This window comes from Corvus cornix, chromosome 3, assembly GCF_000738735.6.
Source record: "Corvus cornix cornix isolate S_Up_H32 chromosome 3, ASM73873v5, whole genome shotgun sequence".
Lineage (NCBI taxonomy): Eukaryota > Metazoa > Chordata > Aves > Passeriformes > Corvidae > Corvus > Corvus cornix.
This window is the reverse complement of record NC_047056.1, coordinates 70,272,645-70,298,937: the sequence shown is the minus strand read 5'-3', so window position 1 is coordinate 70,298,937 and position 26,293 is coordinate 70,272,645. Positions and strand designations below refer to the sequence as shown.

General features: G+C 38.5%; 1 protein-coding gene across 3 annotated transcripts in view; it reads right to left on the bottom strand.

The window, feature by feature from the left end:
- Positions 1 to 26,293, bottom strand: part of PDSS2 (decaprenyl diphosphate synthase subunit 2) — a 117,161-nt gene that overhangs the window by 12,319 nt on the left and 78,549 nt on the right. For all 3 annotated transcript variants that reach the window (XM_039568946.1, XM_039568945.1, XM_039568947.1), the window contains 3 exons: positions 15,120 to 15,194; positions 6,549 to 6,722; positions 4,347 to 4,478 (listed from right to left, as the gene is read on the bottom strand). In XM_039568946.1, coding sequence (XP_039424880.1) covers positions 4,347 to 4,478; positions 6,549 to 6,722; positions 15,120 to 15,194 — 381 coding nt within the window. The remainder of the gene's footprint in view (positions 1 to 4,346; positions 4,479 to 6,548; positions 6,723 to 15,119; positions 15,195 to 26,293) is intronic.

Sequence of the window (26,293 nt, the reverse complement as noted above, 5' to 3'; positions counted from 1 at the left end):
TACACAACATGGTTATGTTTCAGATGAGAGCTGCAGATAGTGTAATTTTTAGGCTTTTTTAGTATGACTTGTAGTTAAACATTTGGTGAATCCAAAATGTTTTGGTCTTAAGAAATCTTGCTGTTTGCATTAATTAATCTCTCCCCTGAGATTCTGAAATAAACCATACTTCCTATCAGCAACAACAGGATTTACTTTCTTTAAAGAGAACTCTCTGAATACCTGTACTGACTTCCATGAGGCAATAGTCTAGAGCTCTCAAAAGGGGCTGGTGGATCCTGCCAGAGCTGTTACACCCAGGTTAGAGGTGCTTCTGATTTGGATTTAAGTATCAGCATCACCCTTTGAGTAAATGAGAGATAAATACAACCTGTAACTCCTAACATATTCAGGGAGAAATACAAATAAATTTTAAATTTCTTCTTGCCCAGATGCAGACAAATATGTAGTCAAACTTCTTGAATTTTTTCACAGAATGATGTAGAAGAGAAGACGTCTTTCTCACTCAGTGGCAGCACTCTGCAAGAACCAGAGGATTCCCACTTAACCAACCTGAAAATCCTTCCCCGAGATCAGATACAGATGTGCCATTATCACTTCATCCAACTCCAGCTCTTCTCTTTCCAGGCACATTGAGGGGGGGAAAAAAAAAATCACCTGTTTCTTTCCCTCTAGCTTCCTCAAGGGAAGACCCCAAACCTCACTTCATCTGCAATGTGTCTTCTGAAAAGATGTAGATTAGGACCACTACCTCTCCATGTCCTTTGTGGGAACTTCAGAGATCAGCCAAAAGAGCAGACCAGCGGGATAAGGAGAAGAGCTGAGGCCTGCACTGAAGAGGAACACTATGTGGCAAGCACAGCTTTAAAGAGATGCTGCCAAGCTGGCCCAGACTTGGAATATGAATTAATTTTTGTAAGGGAGGAAAAATAAAATAGAGAAACGACCTGATGAGATACTAAGCAAACAGAACATGAAGGAGAACTGTAGATAACAGAACTGATTCTTCTGAAGGAGAAAGGGGACTGATCCACAAAACCCCTTTGCTTCTCTCTTTAGTCTTCTCAAGAGCCAGCTTTTCTGGAATGCATATTAAGAAAACAGCCTGATAGCATTTGGGAGTAGCAAACCCACTGCCAATAACTGCTTCCTTATTTGTATATTCCAATCTTCTTTGATTTGCCAACTTTTATTCACCTGATTGGATCTAACAGCTTCTTCAAAATATACCTAGTAGTTTCACTGTATATTAGAACACACCAGAAGCATGTTCCTTAACAAGTGATTGCCTACATGCAGATTCACACCACAGCAGAGAATCTGACAATGTGTTTGAGGAAGGTGCTTTTCAGCCACAGCAATACCAGGAAAGGTGTGCTCAGTGTGCCTCCTCCTGTGCTGCATAATGTTCTCATTACCAACAGCAAGAATATTTTCTCATGATCTGCTCCTGCCAAGCATTCAAGTCAATGGCTGTTGTGCTTCTCCATGCAGCAACCTCATCCAGTCTCCTAAGCCTTCTTTACTACAACTGCACCATTGCTTTTTTTTATTTTTTTATCCTCACAGTAGTAGTTTGGCTCTGACTTTTTCTGACCTTCATCTCACACACACAGATGTTTTTTTACCTTTTACATCAGACTTGCTCAACTGGTTAAGCTTCTGACAGGGCCTGAGTGCATGGCATGTGCTTTATCTATTAAAACCATACAAATGGCCCAGAGGCTGTCTGGGGAATAGGGATCATGAAATTATAGAGTTTTCAATATTTGGTGAAATAAGGAGGGGCATCAATAAAACTTTCACACTAGACTTCCAGAAGGCAGACTTTGGCCTGTTCAGGAAACTTATTTGGAGAGTTCCTTGGGAAGCAGCCCTTAAAAACAACGGAGTCCAGGAAGGGTGGGCGTGCTTCAAAACAGAGATCTTGAGGGCACAGGAACAGACTGTCCCTGTGTGCTGAAAGATGAGTCGACGAGGCAAATGTCCAGCCTGGATGGGCAAGGAGCTTTTGAAGGAACTAAGGAATAAAAAGAGGATGTATCATCTTTGGAAGGAGGGTCAGGTATCTCAGGAAATATTTAAGGGGGTTTTTAAGGCATGTAGAAAAAAAATTGGAGAGGTTGAAGCTCAGTCAGAACTTAATTTGGCAACTTTTGTGAAGGATAATAAAAAATGTTTTTACAAATACATTAACAGCAAAAGGAAGGGCAAGAACAACCTTGGTTCTCTACTAGATGTGGGAGGGAATTCAGTGACTGCAGATGGGGATAAGGTGGAGGTGTTTAACGCCTTCTTTGCCATGGTCTTTATCGGTGGCTGTGGTCAGGTGGGGGTTGGTCTCCTTTTCCAGGCAGCAACTGACAGAACAAGAGGACACAGTCTTAAGCTGTGCCAAGGGAAATTTAGGCTGGATGTTAGGAAAAAGTTTTTTACTGAAAGAGTGATAAAGTACCGGAATTGTCTGCCTGGGGAGGTGGTGGAGTCACCATCCCTGGATGTGTTTAAAAAAAGATCAGATGTGGCACTCAGTGCCATGGTTTAGTTGAGGTGGTGTTAGGACATGGGTTGGACTCAGTGATCTTGAAGGTCTCTTCCAACCTGGCATTCTGCGACTCTATGAAATTACATTGCATGAGAGGGTGGCTTATGAGTGTACCCTTATGGGCACTGCCAACGTGAGAAAGTTTCTGGTTTGAGTGCTTGGCCTACACTGAATACATAGTGAATGTGACTGTGGATGATATCTCAAAGAGCTTGTAGTTAATCAAAGATAATCTTCCTTTCTAAACCAACACAAGTCAAGAAAGGCTCCTGGACTAGGTGTTCCACATTGTAGTTGGTAGTAATGGTAGCACAGTAAATACCATGTATAAAGTATATATGTGTATGCATAAAAATAAATGTATGAAGTACAACAGTACTAGTAGATAGCAAATACTTTCGCATAGTACATGTCACTTGGCACCCCCACCCCCTTCACCGAGAACTGCTTCATTGTTTCTATAATGCCCATTTTTGGTATGAAAATTTAGTAAGTAGACAGACGGCACTCCTGGAGTCCTGCAACCTCCTCTAGATTCTGCAGATGGGAAATGGTTTCAGAGCTTTTATACACTGTGCTGTGGAAATGCCATTATTCTCCAGTTGCAATAATCCAAATCCATTTACATTTGACTTGCATATAAGCCTTCTTTTGTTACTGTTGAATTCCAAAATTCCTCATCAGGCACTACCAGTGATTAGGAACTATGAACTACTCAGCTACCAGTCCCTAATTTCAAAGTGACAATAGCTTTACTTTATTTTAAGATTTCCCCCCCATTCCATACCACTCCAATACTGTAGATTCTGCATACACCTCCCAAAATTTCACAGCTGAAGAGACCACGCCTCTTGTTTGCAGTATGTGAAGGCAGGTTAGAACGCAGAACTAAGCAGAGGTTTAGACTCCACATCCTGTACCTGATTCCTGCTTTCAAACCAGCAAGGAAAGGAACCATCGGCAAGCACATCTTGAATGAATATGCTTGCACAGAGCCAGCTTCTTATTGAAGGCAGCAGCCTTTCTAACAAACTGTGTAACAACAGGCATGAATTTCCAAATGGCAGTCATCACTGTTGTTTAGACAGACAAAACATGTCCAACTGATGCAGGAACTCAACAGAATGCTTAATTTTGGCCATTTTGGTGCTTCTCCCTCCCCCTTTCGCCTCTTGCTGTCTTTTACAGTTATCTATTTGTGCTTCAGCAATACCCAGGAAGCTATTCATGGACCTGAATCCTGCTGTGGTACAAGACAGTTACCACACAGTTATTTTATTCTTATTGCCTTCCTCATGTAAAAATTAGAGGAAAAAACCAGCTAAATAAGAGAATGAAGAGTAATATCAGAGAGCTAGATCTATTTTGTGGTGGTCAGAAAGCCAAGTCCCACAGATCTTTCCCCTTCCATTGAAAATTACTACTCCCAGCAACATGTTGGCAAAGGAAATGTGTGCCTACCTCTCAACCACTGTGATGGCTGAAGTTCTCTGCTTTACACTGCCAGCGAAAGTAGCTTTACGCTAAGACGTGGGACTGCACAAGCAGCGCAGAGGAACACACATATGCTCCACACAAATGAATCTGCCTGTTACACTGACATACAAAAGTCTGAGAGAGCTTGACTGTCAGGTCCCTAAATTTCCCCTTGTTGAAAGCGTGGATGAAAGAGATATTAAGCACTGGAGAGCATAGGTAAACCTTTTGTTAATTTCTAAGTTTCTTTGCAGATTGAAAGTATAGATAGGAAGAGATAAACAAATGGCAAAACCAGGAAATTCTAAACGGTGCTTTAATTTACCTCTCTAATCTGCTTAAGCCATGCCTCCCTTCCAAGGAATTCCTGATGAAGGATTGCAGGAGCAGAATTCAAACTGAAGGCCATGGTGTCAGTAGAACTTTCTTTAACAAATGGCTGCAGGTCTGAATGTAGCTGAAAAAGAAGAACACACCCATTCAGTTCCCAGGAAGAGTCTATATGTATCCACCCACCCCTCAAACTGAGGTCCACATCCTGATTCTACACCTACTTATCACTTCCTACTCTGACACTTGTACTCTGGTTGCACTTTTTCAAGTTTGGGGGAGGGATAGAAAGATGTTGAAAGCAAAGCAGTGGTGGAAAGATGTGGTAAAGAGAAGCATGTAGAGAGTCTGCAAAGACACAGATAAAGGACACCTTGCAGAGCTGGGCAAGCCATGGGACACAGCTAGGTAGGAGACTGCAGAGTGGCAAGAAACAGAAAAAAATATAAAGGAGAGAATGATCCAGTCTTTGGTGGGAAGAAGATCAGGTTTTCATCTGTGCAGGGTACTACATTCTACTTTTCAGTACCTGAGGAAGTGGACACAGTATGACCTTCCTTCTGACAGAGCAAATGCTATATAGCTAGGAGCTTTCTATGAAAATTATGCAATCCTCAATACACAACTATGTGTCAATGGTGAATATATTAATATTAAAGCATACACAAAATATTAAGGAGATAACTGCACTTGAAGTAATTTACTGGTAGAATTGTACCTAGTAATAGCATATAGTGGCATTTCTGTGGCAGTAAAACTGTGCTTTATAAAACCACTTCCTTCTCCTGCAGGAACTAGAAACAGCATAAATCAACTCAGCTGAAGCAGATGGGACGTCTGTCTGCCTGTCTCAAGCTACATCTAACCTCACAAGTGGTGCAATACAGCAGAAGCAGATCTGTGTTTTCCTCTGGACTAACTCTAGCTGCAGACTGAAAGTCTTCTAGGGGAGGTCGGAGACCTTGTCCAGGAAATCCTACTGCTGTAGAGGCGCCAGCTGCTCCTGCCCACCCTCCTTATCTTCCAGCTGCCCTCTATGGAAGTTCCCTCCACAGTGGGTTATTCAGAAGGGATATGGCTCAGCCCATGCTGCTGCAGACAGCTGAACATTACAGTACAAATCTCTGCACGGTGGCAGCCAAGACCCAACACATTACGTACAGACTGGGGAATGAGAGGCTGGAAAGCAGTGCTGTGGAAAGGGACCTGGGGCTCCTGGTCAATGACAAGTTGAACATGAGTCAGCAGTGCCCTGGCAGCCAGGAGGGCCAACAATGTCCTGGGGGCATCAGGCACAGCATCGCCAGCCAGGCAAGGGAGGGATTGTCCTGCTCTGCTCTGCACTGGGCGGCCTCACCTCCAGTGCTGGGGGCAGTCTGGGGTGCCACAATGTAAGAAAGACATTAAGCTATTGGAGAGTGTCCAAAGGTGAAGGGCCTTGAGGGAAGCCGTACGAGGAGCAGCTGAGGGCACTTGGTCTGTTCAGCCTGGAGGAGACTGAGGGGAGACTTCATTGCAGTCTACAACTTCCTTGTGAGGGGAACAGGAGGGGCAAGCACTGATCTCTTCTGTGGTGACCAGTGACAGGACCCGAGGGAATGGCCCCAAGTTTTGCCAGGGGAGGTTTAGTTTGGGTATTAGAAAAAGGTTTTTCACCCAGAGGGTAGTTGGGCACTGGAACAGGCTCCCCAGGGAAGTGGTCACAGCACCAGCTTGAGAGAGTTTAAGAAGCATTTGGACAATGCTCTTGGGCATATGGTGTGGCTCTTGGGGATGGTCCTGGGCAGGGCCAGGAGTTGGACTTGATGATCCTTGTGGGTCCCTTCCAATTTAACATATCCTATGACATGTTTCCTCCTGCAACTCCTGTGAATGGGACAGTGGGTTTCGGAATAATGCAGGAGCAGAGAAGGTAAAGTTTTAAGCTGCTGCAGAAAGATGTGCTAGAGGAAGTTAACAGAGCCTTGAATGTAATGAGCTCCGTTGCCAGGAGTGCAATTTTGGTAGTTCACAAGCACTGTTCATACCAACAGTTTCTGCAAACATCCTCACTCCATACAGCAGACAAATTTCCCAACACTCACCTGCTGGCCAAAGCCCACAGCGTAAGTCATGCAGTATATGACAGAGCTCACGAGCAACACATCTTACAAGCCTTTCTATATTTAAGCTCCCAGAACAAAAGGAAAAGGTGTACCTTATGGCTCATAGACATATGCTTGCCATACTGGAATGCCATGTCCTGGATCTCAACGCTGTGCTTTGCTAGTTCCATTGCAGCCTGGCAGCTCTTTGCCAGCAAAGCACTGTGTGACAGGAAAACCTGCTCCTTCCACCTAGATATGCCGATGTCATCTGTAAGGCAGTTCTCCTGAAAATGAAACAAAGACTAACATGAAAACACCAAAACTGAACATGTGTCAGCTCACAGAAGTTAACAGTGTGGCACAGGTGAGTAATGTGTGGTAAGTAACAAACAGAACTCTGGGTGCCATGGTGCCAATAAATTCTTTTGGGGATGAATACACGAAAGTATCAGAATAAATATACTGGCAGCTTCAAACAAAATTTTCTTCTCAAAAAATACAAAATATGTGGAGCTGTCAACAGATTCAATATAAATCTTTTTTAATGACTGTATCATCACACTGAACTTTAACAGCCAACTATTGCCCTCATGAGGGACTGGGGAGAGAAAAACCCCCACAACCAAAACTCCAAAACAACAAAACAAACTCAAAAAGCAGACCACCCTGGAGTACACCTGAAGTTCAGCCCCTTCCCAATTACCAAGAACCAACAATCCCAAACAAACTTGAGAAGTTCCTACAATTTCTCCTTTGTAGTCAAGAAAAAAACTAATTACAACAGGTGTTAAAAATTCTTATAGACTGCACTGAAAAAAATGAAGGTTTGTGAGGGAGGACTTGTACCTCTTCTGCTCCCATATTAAGGGTGAGGAATGACAGAAAGTATTAAAAAATAAATAAAGTTGCAATTTAGAAGTGTCAGGGGTATCAGGGATTAATTAACTTTCTCAGGGACTGGTAGAGGCATTTCAGTGATGAATCTACTGAACTTTATCACCTTGACTGTAAGGTCAGAGATGCTCAACACGTCTCAAAATCTTTTGTATCTAAAGTATTTATTTGGATTACTTTCCACAGTGTTTTAATTAACACAAATCAAATACTTTCTCCCAAAATCCAAATTCAGCTGCCATTCCTTTGACTCATAAGGTGTTAATATGCCACTAATTCACTCATGTCTTCAAAGCTAGACATTACTTTAATCTGTCTTACATACTGTCACACCCTCAGGTACTCTCTAAGGAGGGGAAAAAAAACCCAAACCAGAAAAGATCACAGCTGTTTTGCTTAGAAAAAAATAAAATCAGTAATGAGAAGCTACAGAAAAAAAATTTAAAGCACAAAAATGTTAAAAATTTTGTAATTTCTCAGTTCAGCTACATCTGTAACATACACTAAGCCAAAAGATATTCTTTAAAAGAGTAATATAAAAACCCCTCTTGTACAACAAACCTCTTCCCTCAAAGTGATGTCAATTAAATTACTTAGAAATGAGCAAGAAGTAATTCTGTGTGACCCTATAGTTTTCTAGCAAGGTATTATCTGTCATGAAATCAGTAACAAATGAAATAGAATCCATCCGTTCAGCTCTAATTTTCCTCCCTTATGGATATCACCCAGAAGTGCTGTGTTACAAGGGAGAAGATAATTTGAGACTAATGGAAAAAGTAGGAGAATTCTGCAATGCCAAGTAACACAGAGCTGTATCAAAATACCTTTGCTTTCAGACATACTATTAAGTTATACAAGGAAAGTGAAGAACAGAGAAACCACATGTTTGCTATTATGCATATAACAACTTACAAAGTCGAGCCTAAACTTTCCTCTGTTTCTGTATTTTTGTTTTAATATCTTAACTCAGCCCAGAGCATGTGCAAATTCCCCTGACTGGCAAAATGTCAAAATGAGCATTTAATTCAAGTAGTTTCCCATATATCAAGTCCCTTTTTTTTCCATTTAGATATAGGTCAATTTATTTTAAATTTAAAATCAGGAGCTGTTGGAAGACGAAACACAATCTTTTCCTTAACAACCAATCTGCTCAGTGAAAAAACAGTATTTACTGAAATTCACTGGATGATATTGAAAATTGGCAGTGATTTTTATAATCATTGGTTTTACATCCAAATAAGAAAAAAATACTCTAGAAAGGTATCCTGAAACAATTTTGAAGTTAAAGAAATCTTTCAGAAGATTCCCTAAGTTGAAAATGTTTGCTTTTTGAAGCCTTTGAGCAGCAAGAGCAATGCAGACATTATCCAGTATCAACTGAAGGAATTGAAGAAGCTTAAACAGTCACTGCAACTCAATGTATACAAGAAAATTAATTCTATGATTTCTTACAAAATTATATTCCTAAACAAGTATGAATTTCATTAACAGGATTGGAAATCATGGCAGAAAAAGTTACTGTCCACTACATGAACATTATGCAAAAGCTTCAAGCACCCAAAATGAGCATATAACTTCAAAAAACACACAAGAATTGAACACAAATTTGAAGACTGAAATCTTAAAAACATAACTATTGCAAGTCTCTGAGCTACAAAACAAGCCAGTTATGTCCATATGGATGTGCTTTAGCATATGATCTTGCTTGCCAGAATATAGCTGATTTTAATCACAAAACTTCTTATGACCACATACCCCTTAAAGCTTCTGCTGCTTAAGACAGAGGCAGACACATCCTTTCTTCAGCAAAATTTTCCAACAATGCCATTTTTTTCCAAGCTTAACTCTCATGTTGTACATAAAGTGTCCACCAACCACACCACATTCTTACAAGGGTATGTAGGACAAGATCTAAACACTATTTAAAAAACATCAAGGGAAAACCCTAACCGGTTCTAGATTGCAAAGGCTGTAAAATCTGACATCTTGACAGCTCTTTCTTTCTAGAGAAATTTTCACTGCTTTGTAAGCTTTGTTTTGTCAGCAGTGTGTATAAAAGCGGACATCACCTGGCCCAAAAGACTCCTAAGACTCTCATATAAAAACCTCTCTGAAGTCAAATTAATTTTAGTTGTAGTTGATAGTGCTCAGACATTCGATTAACTAATGCCTGCAGAATGACCTCATTCACAAGTTCTGTCACCAAGAAATGGGTACAGATCGCAAGCACCCCTGATGCTGTCAGGGTGGCAAGAGGTGGTGGGATGAAGAGAGCTGAACCCCTCACCATCACTGGAAGAAAACAGCCAACTTCAGTTACAGTTTACATAATGTCAGCAAGAGAGTACAGGGAAAATATCCAAATCCAGCTCTGTTGATCATCATTTCCAATGGGAAATGAAGAACAGCTGAGGGTGCTCCCATTTTACTGTTGGCAAGGTCAGTTACTGTTTTGTTAGAAATTGTCTATTTGAGATTTTTTTTTTATTAAACTACTTCCATAATTTAAACCCTGTTTAAAACAATCATCTCAGGAAACAAAAAACTTGTAGAAAATGAAATTGCAGGACAAAATATGCAATCATAACCATCAGGAAGGGCAGCTCTTAGTGAGCATATCAAGGATCCCCAGTACAAAAGCAACACTTACAGTAACTCAGTTTATCACGCCGACGAAGATTCTTATATGAGCTTCAGCCAAAAACGTATTAAGGAAATATGAATGAAAAACATGTCTTAAAAGTGCACAAACCCATTTGCAAAACCAAGAAGGAGCAGAAGTCGGAGACTTTAAACTTCAGCTATAGTTTGTAAGGGAGCCCTTCATTTATTTGCATACCATGGCAGCTCTTTCTTAACCATCTGCTGTTGCACAAAATGATCCAAATGTCTGAATCACTTATATCAAACATTAGTTCAGTTCTCAATGGGCAAATAATCCACAGTAACACACAGAAATAATTTTACATTGCATATTCAAAGTTTTAAATTAGGTAATTCAAGAACTTCTATTTTACATAAATAAAATCCAATGCAACTATGAATCACTCTACCAGCAGCAAGACCCTGTAAAACATTTCACACATGGTTCACATAAGCTTTCAGCAGATGTATTCATGCTTGCTGAACATGACAGGGCATGTTTTATTGGTCTATTAATACCCGTCTTCACTGCTTTTGGAGGAACAAGGGTGTCTGCAAATGGGTCAATAAAGCAAGCCACTGACGACTTTTATCATGACACTGTACAAAAAAAAGACCCGGTTTTAAAAACGAAGTTTGTAAACTTATCATAAAGATAAATACCTCTTCACATCTGTTACTTTTAAATCTCTCTGGAAAAACTTAGTATTTAAAAGAACAAAAGCAGTAAATAAATAACACTGGCCTTCTTTCTAGCTATGCTTTTTTTCCCCTAACACATTTTCCTATTCTTTTCACAGATGCTCTTTACTTAAATTCCATATTTTATGCTTTCCTTTTGCCTTGCAACAAAAACATTTGTTTAAAAAAAGTGAAAACTCTGGCTCTGCTGCCCTGCTAAAAGGTGGTTTACATGACTCAAAATATATTTGATTTACCTCCTGTAGTAAAATTAGAAATGAATCCCTTACTTAAAATACAGACTCATAGCAGTCCAGTTGATGAACATGTGCAGTATTCCAAAACATTACTCCGCAAAGCAGGGCCAGGGACAAAACATCAAAGAAGTATTGGCACAGCATGTAGCCCATCCTTTCCCAGAAAATAAACTTATCTTCATTAAAAAACCCTACAGTGATCTAAAAGAAATACCTGTTAATTCACTGTTTGATACAATGAGTACTTGCTACTAATGCATTTATTTTTTAAACTTGTTTTACATATTAGTTATGCACAACTTTCACACAATTGCACCAAAAATTCCTAAGAGCTCTTCTGGCCACCAGTGGAACATGTTGGGAACGGTCCCGTCTTACATAATGGCTCCATTTTGACACTATAATGAGCTTTGCTAACGCACATTTATCATCAGCTAGATAGTCTGAAGACAAGGAAAAATCGCCAAAACCCAAGCAAGTGATTTCCCCTCAAAGTCCCTCATGCTTTAAGATTACAGGAACATTCTGGAAGGTAAAGCAGAAGAGTCAATACACTGAAGTCCCTCCCTTGGTTCTGCTGTTTGACCTTGAGCTTCCTTGTATCTCTTGCCCATGTTCAGTGAACTGACAGGAATATTAAGTAACCTCCATTAGTATTTGTTAAATGATCTGGAATATTAAAACAGAGGGGGTTTATAAATATGACTGTATTCTCTGAGTTAGCAAACCTTTTAGAAGCCTTCAGCCTCCTAAAATTTGGAAACAGAGACTCAGAGCAATGGGTTTTTCCTGCTAAAAATAGATACCACGATCACAACTGACGGCCAGACTTGACAACTTTCACCTTTGCACTCACTAAGGCAAAATTTTTACTCCCAAATTAGACCTAGATTTAGGAAAGGCAAACAGGAACTGGGAAGAATGTCCTTCACTTGCAGAATTTTGGGCTGAGAAGGGATTTAGCACAGAAAACTGCAATAGTTTATCACATCAACCCTTTCAGCTCCAGCTAATAGTCCAATATAAGCTTAATATTGCTAATGCAATGTCTTAAACCACAGCAGCTGTTTGTTACTTTGAACATGAATGACAAGCCTTAACCTTCAGGATGTGTCAAAGCCTACACTTCATAGTTTGGATTGTCACTTCAAATAATGATGGAAAGTTAAATATTAGCTTTTTCTTTCCTGGTTCCACACAGATCTAATGACTAGCCTATGCAGAAAAGATGAAGAATGATCAAACAGAATGTACTAACATGGGACAGCTGTAGGATTGCATGTGGTTGTGCAGAGGAAAAAAAAAGTGGTAATGGAGCTGTCAGATAATTATATCCATTATATGTATTCAGGAGTAAATCAGGCCAGTCTTGTTAGGTCAAATGATTCTTTCAACTTTCCTACTGGGCTGTCCAAATGAAGAAGACTGAAACTTTTTTTTTTGTAAACATGAACTTAGGGTCTCAGAAAAGAAAGGTTAACTTTGCAGAGATATTTTTGCATTTTTGTCTACCATTCAGGTAGACATTCAGCAAAGTTCAAAACATCTTAGTGCTAAGGTAGTTTGTTTTATGGTACCATAGAACTACAAACAACTGCATTAAGGACATTTAACATACGAAGTACAGTTTTCCTGCCTCAGGGAAAAAAAAACAGGGTGAGAAGATATCCTTCTGCTTTTCCAAATTTAAGACATTCCCAGCAATGAAAATGCCATTGCTATCATCCCTGTGCCCTATTCCTAAAAAGAAAAAAAAATTTGGCATTTGAGATTTAGTTGTGGAGCATATTTAAGCATTTGTCTTACCTCTGGGACACGTAGTTCACAATTTTTTTTTCAACCAAATTGCAATTAGGGAAGGAGGAAAGATGCACAAAGGACACAAATAAGACAGACCAACAACTGAACAAGTCTATTTGCCAGTCTTCACTAAAGAAATGTTCAGGACATGAATGGGACACTGCCCTGGCAGAACAGCACGAGGAGAGTAGTAGGGATATGTCTCAGCACAACATGGAACTAAATTTCTCAGAGAACAAGACAGAAAAAATTAAAGCAGATGCCACACCTTGTTGTAGGTCTCATCAGAAGCCACACACTACCCATTATAAAGGCTGAACTTCAGATACTGTCATGTAAATGTCTCTATTACGCCACCACATTAATTGTGTTTTGAGTTAACTGGGTTCCCCTTAGGAAGGGTACAGTGTACTTTCCACTCTCCTTAGACAGAAATAGTCACTGAAACAAAATAAGTCTTTGCTATTTGTAATTGGGCCAGGGCAGGGTAAATGTCATGCAGCTGCACTTAGTTTATCTCACACTTCCCCTTGCAATCCACACATGTGGAGGGCTTCAGTAAGGCAACAGAAAACAGAAAAAGAATGACTAAGAAAGAAAACATTAGTATCTTCAGCAGTGGCAGGAAGCCAAATAAGTCCACAAGATTTCACATTTATACAGGGGCCATGGTTACAATAAAATGCAGTTTCATTGCTGAGATGAATCTGTAAAGCTTTATTTCTACACATGAAAAAGTAGAAAGTAGGTGAGCGTTTTTAAAATATACCTGCAATCTACTTGTATCTAGAAACCTGCTGGAATATGGAAAACAAAATTTTAACCATTCTTTACAAAAAGTCTCAAAGAAGTCATCTATTTTAACAGGTAACTGTGAGCACAATCCTTGGGAGCAACACTGAAGGCTGAGGTCAGTTTATCCACAGGTTAAACACAGCAGGTGCAGAAGCACTGCCAAGTTCCCAGCATTGCCGTCCTGCCATGCTTCCACCCAGGATCCACTCCTGAGGGGTGCCAGAGGACACTGCAGGCATTCTGTCCTCTCTATGGATCCCAGGGAGCTGTGGGCCCCAGGCAGCTCCTGAGTGTGCCATTACTGCTGTCCTGCTGGAGGCTCTCGCTCAGCTCAGCAGCGTGGTCATTCCCTTCCCTACTGGTTTCAGTCAAAATGACAGGGATACACCTCAGCGAGGTGATATGTTTTAGTTTTAGTGACATGACTTTGCTGCTGCAGAGCAGGAGAGACAGGGAGTGTCCAAGGGAGCAGCACTCTCCAGAACACAGTGCTGTTATCCAGTGGCACTCTCCACTTGCCCACTGGTTTGGTTGGTGCAGAGGCATCAGGGCAGGCATCTACTCTATCAGCAACCCATGAGAACCGGATTTTACCACAGTATCAATTTTGCTACATACAACAACACAGCAATAGTAAACCAGAGCTGCAATTTCAGTACACAACACCTGCTGAACCGTAAGGCTCAGGTCTCCAAGGCACATGAGACAATGCCACTAGAAGTGAATCTATCTGCTTCAGTGGATTTCAAGATTGGTACTCACATATACACAGTACTCATCAGGGACTGAAAACTCTTATCATAAAACCTGCAGAAGTCATGGCAACTTTAAACTACTGATTTTATTGCATGTGTTAAGATACAGCCACATTAAATGAAAAAAACTCTTTTTTGCTCCAATATGCAAGCCTACTCCAAGAATGGCCTCTAGAAATTTCCTTAAATATTCTAGTAAAGATAAAAAAAACCTAGATGTAATTTGACCAATTTTCACTACAGTTCTTGTCAGACAATAACACAGAATATCTGCAATTGCCCTTAAAGAAAAACAAGATTATTTGTTGGGAAACGCTGGCAGCTATTTTCTTGGTCCATGCTGATTTCTGAAATATGTGCACGGTGACTTCTGATGGAGAAGAACACAGTGCTACACTCCTAATACTCCAGGACAAAACTCAGAAGAAAGGACATGTTATAAGTTCATGAAGAAGCATTCTGTAAACCACTTTGGGCTTGGAAACAACAGGTTTGACATGAAAATATTAATTATGTTGACAACATTGTAATAAATACCTCTAACAGAACCTTGACTAGGAACCTCTGGAAGCATTTGGAAAGCCTGTAGTAAGGTGTGCCTAGAGCTCCTGGTAATGAAACGATAGTACTTTATTAAGCACCCACAAAGACAAAATAGTTCCTCCTTGAGCATTTCTAGAAACTTCCATCAGAGCTTACAGGTGTCGTAACGATGTTACTGCTGAAACCCACTAGGACTAGTAACTCTTCCTCCCTCTCCCTCCTTTTAAACAGGTGAGAAAGTCATCATATTTACCATAGTCACACATTAATATCACCAAATGCCTTGGGTACATAAATCTAGTGAAATTCTTACCTCAGATGATTTTGAATTTTCATAATATATACCTTGAACTAAGTCACCAATAGCACTTGAAATTAGTTCCACAACCTGTAAAAGAAAAGGAGAAAAAGCCTTACATCTTTAATTATCACCAAATTGACTAACAAAGCTACTGCCAGATTTCCAGAGAGATAAACCATGAAGAAAGCTAATTGTGAAAGACTTCAGGATTTACTGAGATATATTCTGTGATACGTCTGTGCTAAAACCTCTACTACAGTAACTCTTCTATCAAAGTTTTAAGTTAATATAAATGAAAAACAAGACTTGTTTTTCCTACAGTGTGAACTATAGAGTGTATTCTCACAAGGACGTTCACAGAACTAATAAATCCCAGTTCATGAATATGAGACAGTACCTCATCTGGGCTTTGTTTTGTTTTGTTTTTTTCCTGCCAAGTAAATACTTCACAATACCTCTCCTTGGGAGCTGTTAAAATTCTAATCTTCGTGGCTAATACAGAAAAGTCAGAATCCATAGAAAGGTAACCTTTCAAACGTGATCACTTGGTATTCGGGTGCCCTGGGAATGCACTGTGGATGTATTTAGCGCATGGCCTGAGGCTCAGCTGTACCACATACACTGAAAGTCTGCAACACGGGAATGTTTAAATCAGATTTATCAATCTGTATTATCTTCAGGGTTCAGACTTTTTATTTTATTCAAGCGAAGCCTAAAAATCTGAACTTGATCCAGAATGTAAAACAAGTAGTCCACGGTCTCCCTGGAACTACTGTAAAATTTAAAGTTGTGCACATGAACTATCTTAATTGGAACAAAATACTCAGATTTATTGTAAAATTAAATGCGGGCATTTCAAATAAGCACACCTTAAGGCTACCTCTTTGGTTGCTCACAAAGTTTTAATTTCTTGAATGTGTAATTTCTTATGCATATGAGTCTATATCTGATTCCTCTTTTTGCTTCCTAAAATTCAATGTAGTTCTTGCTGAATTAAAAGATTTAGTTTCAATTTTTATCATTCTTGTAACTGAAGACAAGAAGTCAAATGATAAAAGCCCTAACAGAAAGATATTCTAACATTTAGGCACGCTTTATTTGATAATAAAAACACATTTGTATGCTAGTTTTGAATACTAGCAGAAAGGTTGTGTTTTCTTTTTTTTAAACACTGGTTCATATACATATTCATATACACACAGCAAGCGCTAACTTTAGAAATGGTGCTGATTAAAAGTCATGTTTTTTCTTGCAATGCATATGGGTTAATTTGCAAGACCTACAAAAACAGCCTGAAAAAAAAAATCACATTGCCCTTTAGGAAACTAGACACCGAAGAAATATTGTAGCAATATGAGCTTTGAAGGAACTGAAAGGACAATGATCCTACAGTGTTACCAGATGTGTTGAGTTATTTAAGTGGGGATCAGAGAAAATGAGGGGCTCTTTTTTTTTTTTTTTTTGAACAACAACACTCACCCCCTGCCCCCCCTGTTTTTTAAGGTATCAGATAAGCCTTATTCCCAAATCCAGGAGGACTGAGTATCGCCAATAGGTCTATGAAAGTCTGTAACTAAATGCCCAGGATCAGATTGTATTACAGTTTATACAAGCAACATCCCAAGATTCTTCTGATGGCTAGGACACATAATACAGATCAATCACTCACTCAAAAATGTTATGGTTTGTGAAATGGTCTGAGCTAAGAGACCTACACTGGTAATACGAAGAGGAATTTACAAAGACACAGAGTCCTACTCTAAATGTCAAAGTGATAGTATGAACTTTTAACAATGCAGCTGGCTCTGGATAACTAAACCTTTTCCTCTCTTGCCTGAAACTCTAGACTGAGCAGGACCCTGTTTTGGGGTTTCTTTTTCCATCTCTCCTCCCTCATTTTAGTGCAAGTCTACCCTCAAAGGCAATTTTAACTGACTTAAAGCAAGCTTGGTGAAACATTTGTGAACAATTGTACCTCTTCCTCTTAGAGTTTATAAAACATCTTAGGAGAATTACACATCAACTGTTTAGAAGAATCCTTATTATATTAAATACCAGTGACATATTGAACACTATATGTTAGTGAGAATTTAGTATTAATATTACCTCCTTTCTCTCCAAATATATATAAAGAATACTTTTAAGGTAAATATAAGGCCATACAGATCACTAAGAGGAATGAAATTCCAGTTTCAAGAACACAGTTAGATACTTGTATGAGGCTCTGTTACCTCACCAATCCTTAATCTGATCTACAAAAAGCATCTCCTGCTTAACGTCAGTGGCCGGGGGTCCTGAGAGCTGGGGAAAGAAATGAGAAACGAGGAAACCAGGCAATTTTCTTCTGCATCCCAAAATGACAGAGGAAGAAAAATTATTACAGATTCAGTAGTATTCATGGAATGATACACTGTCTAGCTCTTATGTAGCACTTTCCATCAAAAAATCTGAAAGTAATCAACATCCCCTGTTAAATTTATTCCCTACCATTTTATATAAGGGGAAAATGGCAACAGTGAACTGATTTTCCAGAAAATCATGCAGTATGCCAGTGTAAGAGCAGAAAACAGTATCCAAGCTGTCTTCATTCTCATCACTGCCTTTCTGACCAGTGCTGACATTTTTGAGATGCAAGTCTGAGCAGTAAGAAAGTTAGATGAAAAATGAAGTGCTCTCAACTGCTTCTCTTTTAATTTGACAGTTGAGCTCCATTTAAAAAAAGTTCAGAGACGAGGAAAGAGAAGAAAGGATTGCCAGAATTAGTGCTTAAAAACAGCAACTCAAAAGAGACCAAAGGCAGCCTATTCATAACCTCTCTTCCCATTATTTTCCACTCCTCAACATGGTTTTGAGAAGCCTGGCTCCTCACAGGTACTCAAGATGAGCAGAAGCAACCTCACATTGAGAGAAAATAAACTTCCACTCTATTTTTCATTTTCCACTCCGCATCAGCATCTTCCAAAGTGCTGTCTTCTGCTCCTCCAGTGTCCCCACGACTGGGTATGGCCCAGGGGCTAACAAATGCACATGCAAGTGATTTCACACCCTTTAAACACATTTTGTGACAGTTCTGCTAGTGTGGGTTTTTTTTTTTCCCAAGGAGGTATTCCTTCAACATTTTTTGTAGGGAAGTGATCTCTTCTACTTCTTAAAAGTCAACACAAAGTCCATCAGTTTAGTATGAATACAGGGAAAAGAGATAGATTGTTAAAGCTAAAATCTCTCCTACTATCTAGGCAGGCTAAGTGTAAAACATGATGTAAATTCTGGACACAACCATTTGATTGCTCATTCCACAGCAAGGTAGAACACATGCTCTGACCTCTCCAATTCATTCAAATATGAAATAGTCCAAAAGACTGTGCTGTGTTTCAGTTCCAGAAGAGTTCTGTAGGGTTAAAAATCAGAAATTTGTTGAAACTTAATTTACCCTTTTCTGGTGTAGTAACTTGTTTGTCAAAAAGGCACAGCTTTAACCCCTTCAAAGGCTCTTTAAGTTTACTTTGAGTCTAATTGCTCAAGCTTAAAATTTCTATATATTACTTGAAGAAATAATAAAAATGTTGGTAATTCATTTAGTTCAGAAAATTACTCAGGACATCCAACCAATCACTTAATGATTGTCTTCCTTCCTTTTCCTGAAATCAGAACTCCATGTAGTTTACTGAGGACATATCTGTAAGATAATTCAGAGTTCAGAATTCCCAAAGCACCATACATGGTGTTACAGAATAGGGCCACATGTTCACTGTTGCAGGTACAGCAGCCCAGTTCATGACTGCAGTTGACTGTCCTGGGACATTCAACTCTGTCTATAGAAAAAGAGGTGTATTTTAATGGAAGTGATACTCTACGCTGGAAGGAATGCAGGGAAATCACAGAATATAAGACATTTCAGTAGAATACTTTCTTCAGAGTTAAAAAATACTATTCACACTCCATCAAGCACAGTAAAAAGAATGGACTCCAAGCCCCACTCATCCTTCCCAGGGTTTTTAAACAACCTGGATGAAAAGATGACATTGGTGCCATCAGTTTAGCAATTCAAGCACTTTGCTCCCTTCACTTATCTTCAAAATACTTTGTTTCAAGTTTACTGCAACATAACACTACTTATGGTTTTTCTCCTGGTTTTCCTTCTAGTTTACAAAAAGGAATGAATCTGAGCTCCACTCAAAGAATGGTCATTTTATTTTAAATTCAGCAGCCGAAATGGAATTGATTACACAGACCACTCTGTTTCAGAGTAGTAATATCATGTCTCTCCAGACTCCATTGGATATTTTCAAGGGGAACATCACAGCAAGGATGAAGCTCTTGTGGGAAGACAGGAAACAGCACCAGGAAGAACACAGCAATGGGTATATCTTTGTTCTTCATCCCTCACAATTTCTCTTTGACAAACTTCCTTAGCTTTGCCAAATTCCTTCTGAGAAGGGCCACAAGTAATTCCTTCCATCCTTATGTTAAAACAATATCCTTTCCTCACACATCTGCTATGACAGACCGCAATCCTTGCTGCTGATGTGTAGATTTAAAAATGTAGCAGGACTTCTCCACACAAATAAAGAAGAAAATTAGATGGTCAGGAACCATTAAATACACAGATAAAAATTCCTTCAGCTTGCATTTGACTTCCTTCCCCAAAAAAAGCACTAATTTGGGAAATACTTCAACACTTAAAAATTCCACAGAAAGCCCTTAAATACTCTACTGCATGCAACATTGCAACACTAGGAAGCTAAAGACAAAACTTAGCAAAGCGCTGATATTGGATTTTGATTGCTCAAGAACGCCTAAAAAAAAAACCAACACAAAAAAAAAAAGGAGCGAAAACTGCAAGGAGTTCCAAGAACAGTGAAATTCAATTTTCTTTCCTGGTAATCTCCTCAAACATCATTAGTCATACAGGTAACCAAGTGTGCCAGCCTACAGAATGTTTTTTTTAATCTAATGTTTATCAAATCCTATTGGATTTATTATTTGAAATCATCTTGAGCTTTACTGTTTTTTGAAGCTGGCTCTCTCTTAGTTGATACACACAGAAAGGACAGCAATTTGCTTTCTAGAATGCTTTAGGTGGTCTTGGAAAACACAGTTATGGTTTTCTTAATTCTGTTAATGATGAATTAGTAGCAAAATACAATATAACAATATAGTGTAAACACATCACCCAACCCCACTACTTGTTAAAAAGGTGCTTCTAAGACATAAAAAATAATCAGCAGCTGTCAATTTGAAAACTGCTAATATTGTTGAATATCTACCTTAAGGTCAGTCTGCCTAAGGGATTTTCACCAGTTAGGTTGCCCTTTTTATGCTGATGCAGCACTATCTACAGAATTGTATTTAATCAGGGTAAAGACTTTTAGAGCATTATTCACTCATTTTCCTTAATGACAACATAACCAACAGATGAAATATTGCTTTCCTTGTCTACCTCCATGTGATACCTTTCACAGTTTCTTATTACCACTGCAGATCCATGGCAGCATATCCTCGCACTAAAGTACTCAACAACTGAGTGACCCAGGATAGAGAAATACCCGAGTACTTCAGCTGGACCATTTTGGATGGGTCATTTCAACAGTGAACAAAGAAGGTATCGTGACTACAGGGCTCTGTAGATATAAACACCTCCCCATCCATAAGTGAGTCAGGAGAGCATGGCTATAAAACACTGTTCCCAGTCATGCTGCTGGCAGACAACCATTAAACTGGGCTATGCTCACAAATGAATTGAGGATTAAAGTGAGTAACACAAATTGTACCTGCAAGTAGCATTAACTATTTTGAACAGTCTGTACCTGAACAAAGGTGAATCAGAAGTAAGATCATTTAGCATCTGACAGATGAAATCAACTTAATGAAGCTGCAGATGTTTGTTAAACAAACAAATCAACAACCCGCTTTACCAGGGGTAGCAGATTCTAGGCTCCAAGTGAAATGCTGTTGAATTTCAAAACACTAATATTAACAAGCAGTTACAGTTCACCCAGAAATTCAATATTCTTGTTAGCCAACAGGAAGTCAAATACATCAGCATTTTGATTAAAAATACAATTAACTCATTTACACGACTGCTAAAACCTTAAGCATTTTACCACATTATTACACTAAAACCACTCCAGATGTAAAGGCACTTTTACTAAAAAATTTACCATGGAAAGGTTCACTTTAAAGACAAGCTTTACAGCAGTGAAAAGAGAGGGGAAGATATATAATCTATTGCTCTATTTACAAAGCATATCTACTTTAGCCTCTTCTACAGTACAATGGGTATAAACACCTGATGGGAGGTGAGGGAGCCAAATTCTCCTCAGCAGTGCCCATTGACAGGATGAGGCAACAGGCACAAACAAAAACATGAAATGCAATCTGGATACAGGAAAACATTCTACTGTGAGGCCATCCAACAATGGATCAGGTTGCCCAAAGGGGTTGCCAAGTCTCCATTTTTGGTGATATTTAAAATCTGTCTGGACGTAGTTCTGGGCAACTATCTCTAGCTGACCCTGCTTGAGCAGGGGGTTTGGACTACATGATCCCCAGAGTTCCCTGTCAATCTGTGACACCAGCAGCTGCTGGAGGAAGACCACAGTTGATTTTACATATTTACATCTGCAGCACCAACAACAACTTTTCTCATCTCTGAAATAACACAATCAAGGCTACAGAGCTGGTGACAAATACTCTCTCAGGTAAGAGTTAAGTTTACTGATTGTACTAGGAACAGATTTCTCTATTATAAATAGTTATGTTCTTGGGAGACTAAGAGAGGCCATCCAGACTAATCTTAGACTCTTATCGCCATTGCTAACAGCTTTGAATTGCAACCAAATCATCACAAAAATGTATTTTCACTTTTTAAAAGTGTATTGCCTGTTCAAGCCACACTCCAGGTGTATATATGTATGTATGTGTGTATATATGTATGTATGTGTGTGTATATATATATATAGGCTGACTATATACCAGCCACCATAACCTCCAGTCCTGCAAAACTGTATATTAACTGCCTTGTCATGAAAATGCACCTCTAGAATACCCCACATATCCAAAGATGAAAGTTAATATATGTTAAATATGCACTCAAAAAAAAAAAAAAAAAGTAGTTTCAGATAATACTAGGATAGCATTTCACCCAATGTAGATCTGATTGCTTTTTATCCTACTATGCACTCTCAACAGGAATCTTACTATGTTTGAGAAACAGACTTCAAATAAAGCCTTGAAAATGGAACTTGTGTTCTTCCACTCCTTCAGCTATAAAGAGAATGAAGTTGACATTGCAAATATCACTTCTGGAGGACATCACCTTAGAATCACAGAATCATTAGGTTAGAAAAGACCTTTAAGATCATCAAGTCCAAACTAAACCCAGGACTGTCAAGTCCAGTGCTAAACCATGTCCTGTCACATTTACATATCTTTTAAAGACCTCCATGGATGGTGACTCCACCACTTCCCTATATAAGCTCCTCCAGTGCTTTTGTTGAAGAGATTTCACCAGTACTCTCTTTTCATGTACCTGTTCTGTGAAAATTCATTTTCATATTATAATTTAGGTAAGGGCCAAAGCTATTTAGCAGCAAATTCCTCCATGATGATTATTCATGGCTGTGAAAGAAAAAGCTGTAACAAATACCTCTATTTAAGAAAAGCAGGCAGTGCCAATACCTATTCTAATTTAGTGGTGAAGTGGCAGTACTGCTGGCTCTTCAGAGTCCTTTCCCACAATATGCATCTCATGCAGAATAAAACATCATATACCCAAAAGTTTTCATTGCTTCAATTTCTTAGAATAATTTTGTTTTCTTTTGAATATCTATTTGCTACATATTCTGGCATTGATCTTGGATACATATTCTCGTTAACTGTCACAGAAATATTAAATACAGGCACTTTTAAATGTTTGTCTTAAATCTTTCAAAGACAATTTCTCTGAAAACTGAGGGGTTTTGACTAAAAAAAGAGAAAAAACCTTTCTTCCAAAACTTGGCTTTAATATTCCATTAGATTTATTTTTTTATATATATATACACACACACACACATACACGTATGTAACATGCACATATATATCTCAAAGCCTGTAAATATTTTTGACTCCTGAAGTACTTGTGTTCACCACCAGACAACTGCCAATTTGGTGCTGTATATTAAGGGAGCAAACATAAGAGGAACAGACCCCAATTACCCAGAACTCATTTGCCAGGTATAGTGATTGTCTTGAGATGCTGAATGACCTTTGACTTTCATCAGATTCAGCCTCTCTTCAGTTTCTTTAGTTTTTATCTTCTTCATTGATGCTCAGTCATCTCTGAAAAGCCCTCTGTTTCACATAGATAGCATATCAGTATTTCCCAGACCATTCTGTTAATTACAAGGCAAACAGCAGTTCCATAAGAAAAAGAACTACTAACCAGGTGTTAGAAACAGCTGTGCAGTTTACCTCCAAGAAAGACAATATTTACCTAGTTTAATGACAGGTATTTGGTTCAAGAACTCAAGCAGTAAACATTGACTTTGGTCTGCTGGGCAGACCAGAAAAGCAGAAAGATGTGTCTGATTGCTACTATGAGGAAGGCAAATTCAGATGTGAGATGATTCAGAGACAAGAATATTGCATGGACTTTGTGGAAACTGGTGTAAAGATCTTTGGTAGGCCACTGAAAATTCATCAGAACTGAATGGAAAACTTCCTCCTCAGGCTGTTAGTTGCTTGGTCAACATGACATTGAGACAGAACCTCAAACACTCACAATTCTTTTCTTGACAGCACCATGCCTCGATGCTTTAAAAATATTCTTGCAGTGTATTTTTGGGAAAGACTCTAATCTAGACTTGATGATACAATGATACCTATGACGACATATTCTGCTATCAGTCTCAGTTTCAGTCTTTCCATGTTCTGCAGCAATCATTCTGCTACAAGCTACTGTTTGTAAGCCACAGACATCCATGAGGGAAGTGGCAGAAATCACTCTTTTTTTTTTTTTAGAAGTATTTTTTCATGCAGAAGTGGGAGGACAGAAAACAGACTGAAATCTAAACATAAAATTTTCCAGTAGTGCCATGGCCAAGAATCACCAAAAATTATACTCTTTCCATACAGACATACACTAACCCCAGCAGAGTCTAACTTTGGGAAAGCTTAACATAAGCATTAGCTTTAAAAACCAGTACAGGTGCAAAAGGCCACTAAGGTAAAGGATAAACCTATTTGAGGAATGCACTGATTAGGAATTAAGGCAAAGTTAAGCAGTTTTAATCTCAAAACTGATATTCATTGCAATGCAACAGGACTCTTACTGATCTAAAAGGAGACTGTTTCTAACATTATCACAATTACAGATGAAGCCTTATCTTTAGAATTTTATTAAATTAATAAGTTAATAAGCTGGGTCACTTAATCCTCTAATTTAACTTCTCTAAAAGATTACTTTTCAAACTTATAACCACAGCCATTAAGGTAATGAAATTTTACAAATACTCAATTATATTACTGGCTATACATAGCAAAAGTGAAATAGAAAAAAACCCTGTGAAATATTCAGAAAACTGAATGCTTCATTTGCTCAGGTGTTATTTTAGGGGCTACTTCTTGAGAACAATGGCAAAAGATGCACTTCCTAAGAAACTGTTCCACAGACACAAGCATCAAAAGAGACAATGGGAAGAGTACAATGCAGTAATTGGGAGACTCACTAGCATCATTCTACAGTTTTATCATCATCATCATCATCATCATCAGTATCGTAAAAGCTGCTGCCTCTAATGATAGCAGAAATGCTAGACAAAAGTTGTACAGCAGTAGTGTGGGACAAATTTGATTATCAGGTACTGATTCCAATAGATTTTAACCTTTTATCTCTAACATGCAAGATTTTTTTTTACCCTAATGCTTCAATACTTTTATCAACTATTACAAAAATTGCCTTTTTTCTACCAAAGAAATTTCACATGATTGTCAATAAAATATTTATTAAAGAATCTTATTAAAAATCCAGTGTTTGAGGACATTGGGAAGAAAAAGCGATACATGTCCATTAAATGAACATAAAGTTTGTTTCAATTACAATCTCTTTTATGTTTTACTTTACAGTAAATGAAATCTAAATTTACCTCTCCAAAGGCATGTAAATTAGTACGTTTCGGTGCCATCTAAATATAATAATTAAAACAAATAACACTTTTCTTCATTATGATTCATACATAATTATCAATTATTATGTATTTCTCAGTACTTAAAGAGTGTGTTTGCATTCTCCAATAAAAGGTATGCTAACAATATACTGAATAACAATATCCAGTATGTATCTCAATATTTTAAGATACAGAACTGCTTATTTAGGGTTGCCTAAAGAAGAACTTTATTTTGCAATAATTAAATCATGTTGCCCTGTGTCATCTAACATTAGTTTAAAAGTTCAAAAACATTAGACTTCTTCCTTGGTTTTCTTCTCTCCCAGTATCCCAGTATGCTTCTTAAGCATACTTTTCCATAAATCAGTTCAGAGCTCTTTAAACTTACCTATATTTTTCAGTAGTGTCTGGTTTTGAGACACACCCCTGTGGCACTCTAAAATACTAAATTAAAACAAAAATACTCAATAATATAGATACTATCTTACTCCCTATCTTGTTCAGTACATCATCATCAAACAGTGCCTCAGGGGAAGGTACAGCAAGACAGACATGATAAAGTGCTTCAGAAAAGCTCTTTATTCAGCTCTCTACAAAAAAAAATTGAAGGTTGTTTTTCTTCTTTTTTTGCCCCTCAAGAAGAAAACATCATTATCAAACTTTATAAACTTTCCCTTAATCTAATTTGATCTAATCTGATCTCTTCTTACCAAATTCCTGTCACCTAGCTGCTCTGTAAGCTGATCATTTTAGAGATACTCAGCTCTAACAGCAGCTTGTAGTAGGGAAGAAAAAGAAAGTCAATATGTGAGCAAAGGCGAAGAGTTAAAAACAATTAAAAATATATAAAAGATTCGAAAATGGTTTTATCACCGCTTCAGTTTTCTATATGAACACTGTACTGGGAGCAAACACATTACTTCTGGTTCTCAGCGTTTCTCCCTGTTTTTTTCATCCTGCCTTCTCTGATCAATACAGCTACTGAATCCCAGTAGGAAAATTCAGATTATAAAGGTCTTTGTTTATTTTATGTAAAAT